The sequence below is a fragment of the Elephantulus edwardii genome, unplaced genomic scaffold, assembly GCF_000299155.1.
Source record: "Elephantulus edwardii isolate Elephantulus edwardi_28Jun2011 unplaced genomic scaffold, EleEdw1.0 scaffold00302, whole genome shotgun sequence".
NCBI lineage: Eukaryota > Metazoa > Chordata > Mammalia > Macroscelidea > Macroscelididae > Elephantulus > Elephantulus edwardii.
Genome location: NW_006400052.1, coordinates 2377913 through 2383445, shown reverse-complemented (window position 1 = coordinate 2383445; position 5533 = coordinate 2377913). Strand labels below are relative to the sequence as shown.

General features: G+C 62.0%; 1 protein-coding gene across 1 annotated transcript in view; it reads left to right on the top strand.

Moving 5' to 3' along the window:
* The first annotated feature begins 1018 nt into the window (after positions 1-1018).
* The window catches only part of ERF (Ets2 repressor factor), a 6555-nt gene continuing 2040 nt past the window's right edge, over positions 1019-5533 (top strand). Inside the window, exons 1-2 of the mRNA XM_006900938.1 lie at positions 1019-1040; positions 5327-5532. Coding sequence (XP_006901000.1) covers positions 1019-1040; positions 5327-5532 — 228 coding nt within the window. The remainder of the gene's footprint in view (positions 1041-5326; position 5533) is intronic.

Here is a 5533-nt window from a genome sequence, read left to right as displayed (position 1 = left end):
GCCTTCCGCTCTCCAGGAGACACCCCCCCCCCCCATGGCCGGTGGCAGCACACTTGTTCAGACTTCGGTCGCCCCCTCGCATCCTGGCTCCACCTCCGCGGAACCCCCTGCCCCAGGGGTGGAGGTGGAGGTACCTCCGGCGCCAGCCGTCTCCCTAGGACAGCTGCAGCTTAGGTTGGAGGTGGGGAGAGCTCCCGAATGCATTCTTTCTGGTCACTTCCTCCCCAGCTGGAAGGCCAGGACCCCATCCCCTTAGGACCGTAGAGCACGGCCGCCTCCCCAATTCCGATGTTGGGAAATGATTCCCACCCATTCCACCCCACTTCGAGACAGCTGCCCCGACTGCACAGGGTTGGGGGGGTGGTCTAGGTGAGGCCAAACTGGAAAATACATTAGTCTTGATCAAGGTCCTATCACCCCTCCCCCAACACACACACACACAATGAAGATTCTGCCACAAGGTCCAAACTCCCTTTCCACCAAAGTTTCTGACCCCATTTAGAATGTCATCCCCCTCGCCCCCACATCTTAGGAGCCCCTAAAGGAAACTCTGGTTCCCGTGGAGTAAGGAGAAGGGAGGCAGGTCGCAAGTTCCGAGGACTTAAGTTATCTGTAGCAGACTTAGAGCCTTGGAGAAGGGTCATGACCCCCGGGACCCCATCCGACCCCCCACCTCTTCCTTCCTTCCTCCCCCGCCTCGCGGCCCCTTTAAGCCCAGAGCCGGTCAGTCCTCAGTGGCTGCGTGCCTGCAAGTGTGTGTGTGAGTGCGCCGGGAGGGGGCGGGCGCAGCGTCGCCATGGCGACGCGGCGGTGACGTAGCCGGCCGGGGGGCGTGGGCGTCCCGGCCCCGGAGTGCGATATTAACCCGGGAGGCGGTGGCGGGGAGGGGAGAGGCTCTGAGAGGCGAGGCCGGGTGAGGCGGCGAGGGCGGCCCGACGGGCGCGGGACGGGACGGGGCAGTGCGGGCGCCGGGAGCTGTGGCCCGGAGTCGGGGCGCCTCGCCCCGGGCCCCCCCAGCATGAAGACCCCGGCGGACACAGGTAGGGGCGGGGGCAGCACGTGTGGGGGAAGACTTGTTGCCCCGGGAGACCAGGCGGAGAAACTTTGGGGGGGCAGAAGAGACCCTGGGGAACCTGAATGGTCCCCAGTTCCAGGGGTCCCCCAGCACGCGAGACCTGTTGCTTCTCGTGGCGCGAGCGGAGGGTGTTGCCTAGAACCCCCAATTTCTGGCAGAGTGGTATGGGTGCTGCGGTTCCTGGTCTCTCTCACTGCCCGGACCTTGCACGCTGGGCTCCTCCTCAGTCTCGGTAGCACAGAGGTGGCGGGGTTTCTCCTCGCCACTCTGTCACGTTGTACTAAGGGGGCCGAGACGTGTGCCGTGTAGGGGTGAGGGAGGCTGTTCACAGGGCCCGCTATCCCCATTCCCTCACTGCGCGGTCCGGCCCGTGACCTTCACGGCGGCGCGTGCCCCACACTGTGTTGAGGGGGATACCGGATGGCCTCTAGGAGGAGAGCGCAAGTGGGGATCTTGGGACTCGGGGTCCAGACTGCGCCGCCCCTCCCCCGCCTATCTCCACCGGCTCCTCGCTCCCCCGCCCGCGCAGAGTCGCAAAGTTCCAAAGCGCAGTCCGAACGTTCGAAAAAGGAACTTTTTGTTTCCGACCTTAGAACGCGCGGCTTTAAGGTGGTTCCAGGGGAGACTTGGGTATCCTCTTCCTCCCGCGCCTCGGGGGACCCGGAGTTGAGGAGGGTGAGGGAGGTGGGGGGAGCAAGGAGGCTCCCTCCTTCGTCCCCCTCCCGTACCAAGCTCGTCTTCTTTGGGAGCCTGTCTTTTTTCTCCGCCCCCCTTTTCCCCGCCAACTTGCTCTTCCTTAAGGGGCCAAGGTTCCCCTCCCCCGTCGGCGGGGGGCAGCGGGATTAACCCCCCTCCCACTCGGACTTTCCCCCCTCCTCTCCCCTCCCCCGCCGCCCCTAGGCTTGTGCTGGCTGGACTTTGCGCCGAAGCGCGCGAGATTGGGGGGGGAAGGCGGCCAGGGGGAGGGGTCGCAGCCTCCCCCTGCCCGTCTACCCTGTCGGAATCCGGCCTGGGGCGGGGACTGGGGAGGGGGAAGGGGGACGGGCGCCGCTGTTCAAACTTGTTTCCTTCCCCGGCGGCGGCCGCGACTAGGGCTCCTGTGTGCGGGTGTGTGCCCCGACCGGCCTACCCGCCGCCCCCCCGCTCGGCGGGTGGAGGCGGCTCTTAAAGGGCTGGGGGGGCAGCTCCAGCGCCTGGAGCTTGGGACGGAGGAGGGGGCTGGGGGTGGGGCAGGGGTGCGGAGTGCGGTAGGGTCAGTCACGTGCGTCCCACTTTATTTCTCCTGCAGAAACAGTTCTCTTGGCCGCTGGGCCCTGGGGGTAGCAGGAGCCTCCCGTCGCCCGAGGAAGGGGCTAAGGCGCCCAGACAACCCCGCCTCGTTTCCCTTTCTGCTAAGGGCCTTCTCCTGGTGGGACCGGCTGGGCCACTCCCCCAGTCCTGTCTTGGGTCTGAGCCCGTGTGTGGGCTTCCTGGCTGGTGGATAGAGCGGGAGCCTGAAGGTTCTGTTAGTCTGTGCCTTCTGATCGGTCCTCGTGCGACCCTGCATCCTAAGCCTCCATCCCGTTCCCTGATTCCTCTGCCGTGGCTGTTTCCCACTTCCTGTTTTCTTCCCGGCTCTGGCGCCATCGAGGGCTGCCTGGAGTGAGGGAGGTGGGGCCCCCCCCCCCAGGAGGCTGATGTGTGCATTCTCCACCGCCACTCCTTCCTTCCGACCCCAGTGGGCTCTTAGAAAAGTTTGGGCAGTCACGTGAACTCCGGGGTGCCCAGAAGTTCTGCTCCTCAGATTTCCATAGTCTGGGAGAATCCCTGCCCCGCCTGTGTGTGGAACCCAGGTGTGCCTTTTGGGACCCCGCCATCTGGGCCTTTCCTGTTTGTCTGCCGCCATGTCCACACCCAGCCTCCTAATTTCCTGAACCCCTCTCACTCTCCTGATTCTGCTTCCCCTGCCTCAGTGTACCCCCATGCCTCAGAGGTTTTACCCCCCAAGCTTTCTTGCTGCAATCCTGGTGTTTTCTTGCCATAGCACGTGGACCCATACAACACACACATGCTCCCCTTGCCCGTGCCTGGCTCCTGGCTCCAAGGCCTGGGGAACAGAGCCCCATTGAGACACCCTGACGTCACCCCCCCTTGATTCTCTCCACCAAAGCCGGGAACAGGCCCTCATGTATGTGTCCGATGAGGAAAGCTGGTGTTGGGGGTCAGGGAGTGGGGAGGGTTCCTGCTAGGAATGAGAGCCAGGGTCCTGGCCCTGTGGGGTTGTTCAGGGAGGGGGGTTCGCAAGGGGGCCTGGGACAGCTCCCGGAATGCAGCTTGAGGTCTTTCCAGAGGCCCCCCCACCTCCTTGCCGAGTTCCCTTTGTGTTGCATGTAGTCTCTCTCACTCCCTCTCTTCTGCAAAGTTTATTTTTAGCCTCCTGCTCCCCCGCTCCCAGGACTGTCGCTGCACACACGTTGCTTGGTTACCGGGACACGGAGGCGGGTGGGCTGGGAAGGGTGGCTTTAATTTTTGGGGGGAGGGTGGAAGTTAGCATACCCCCCACCCCCAGATTGATGTCTTCAAGGCCTTCTCTCCCCCTCCTGGGTCTTAGAAGGCCAGTTGGGGTTTAGGTGGGGAGCAGTATGGAGCTTAGGCCCCTGAGGGGGATTAGGAGGTTTGGAGAAGGGGCTGTAAGTTACTTGGGAGTCTGTGGCTTGGTCATCTGAGTTCCCAAGGGTCTCTTTGCCAAGGGAGACCTTGGGGCCAGAGTTCCTTAACAGGGTGATGATTTGGTTTTAACACCTGGGTTCTCAAGGTGGGGCAGATGGTGGGATCCCTGAAAGGGCCTGTCAGGGACAGTGACTTCTTGAATGGAACAGGCACGGCTGGTACAAAAGCTCAAGTCAGTGATTACCTACTGGTCATGTTCCCGGAGCTTTTTAAGGGGGCTGGAACTTGTGAATGGAGCCAGGGGTCAGGGTCTGCATCTTTGAGATGAATGAAGGAAGCAAGGTGTAGATTTGGATGGGGATGAATCTTCCAGGGATAGGAACTGCTGTTGCCTTGTGTTCCCAGGGGGGAAGAAGGGTCATTATCTGTTGATTTCATATTAGGGTGGAGTCTTTTGGAGTACGTTTAATGTTGCCTCAAGGCCTGGTTGGTACTTGCTTGAGCTGAGGCCAAGGGAAGATAGCCTGAATGAGACTCAGGACCCTGGCTCATCTTTGTATGTCCACTTGGGTTTTCTCTTTAGTGGCACCAGGGCCACTGCCCTGCCTGCCTGCCCTTCCTCCCCTTCCCTCCTCCCAGCCCTCCATTACCGGCTGCCTGGTGCTGAATTATTGATGGCCCCTGATTACCCGTGGGTTTGGGAAATGACAACAACCGCAGCCCCCCCACCCCAGGCTGCCCACCCTCTCCAGGGACCAGCCAGCCTACCACCAACCTCTAGCCAAGGTTAATGCTGGGGGTGGGCATGCAGGTGGGCAGAGGAGATGTGGGGGATGAACAGACAGAAAGGTGGATGAAGGCTGCAAGGGTGCCTGTTCAGTGTCAAGAGTTTGGGGGACGGTGAGCTGGAGGCTGGCTGCATCCGGATGCCTGGGTCTGGAGAGAGCTGTACAGTAAAGAGGGTCCAGGGGGGGGGGGGCACTCTCAGACAGTCTGGGTTTCACTCTCCAGGGAAGACAGAAGCCTCTGTGTGTGCAAGCGCTGACCTCATCGTCAACCAGCCACCCCACCCCTCCTAGTCCTTTTAAGAAAAAAAATTCTTGGGTTGTGGGGTGAGAGTAGGGGCTCATGTCAGGTCCAGGGGCTTGACAGTATGTTCCTAAGAGTGGACCAGAGGACCTGGAAGGGGCTTGCCACTGAATGGGATTGGGGTGGGTTCTGGGGGGGACTGTGCCCCAAGCTGCTTAGCCACGTGTGTGTCGGCCACCCCTTCCTGCCCCTCCCCCACTGGCAGCCTTGCCCGCCAGGCTGGCGTGGTGCCTGGCCCCCTGGCACTGGCCCCAGGACCCGCCGCCGACGGTTTCCTGTTTCTCCCGGTGTCGCCGGAGCCCGACTCCAGCTTCCCCTCCCCCCAGCTCCCATCTAGCCCCCCTCATCCACAAACAGACATGCACTGTCTTTCTCTGAGCCAGGTCCCAACTTGGTCACGGGCAGATGGATATCCCCAAGTCGAGGGTGGAGTAAGGTGGGCATTGAGGTGGGGGACCTGGAGCCTGGATGTGGCGTCCTGACCTGGGGCCCCTCCCCGACCTCTGTCCCCAGGGTTTGCCTTCCCGGACTGGGCCTACAAGCCGGAGTCATCCCCTGGCTCGCGGCAGATCCAGCTGTGGCATTTCATTCTCGAGCTGCTGCGGAAAGAAGAGTATCAGGGTGTCATCGCCTGGCAGGGGGACTATGGGGAATTTGTCATCAAGGATCCTGACGAGGTGGCCCGGCTCTGGGGCGTCCGCAAGTGCAAACCCCAGATGA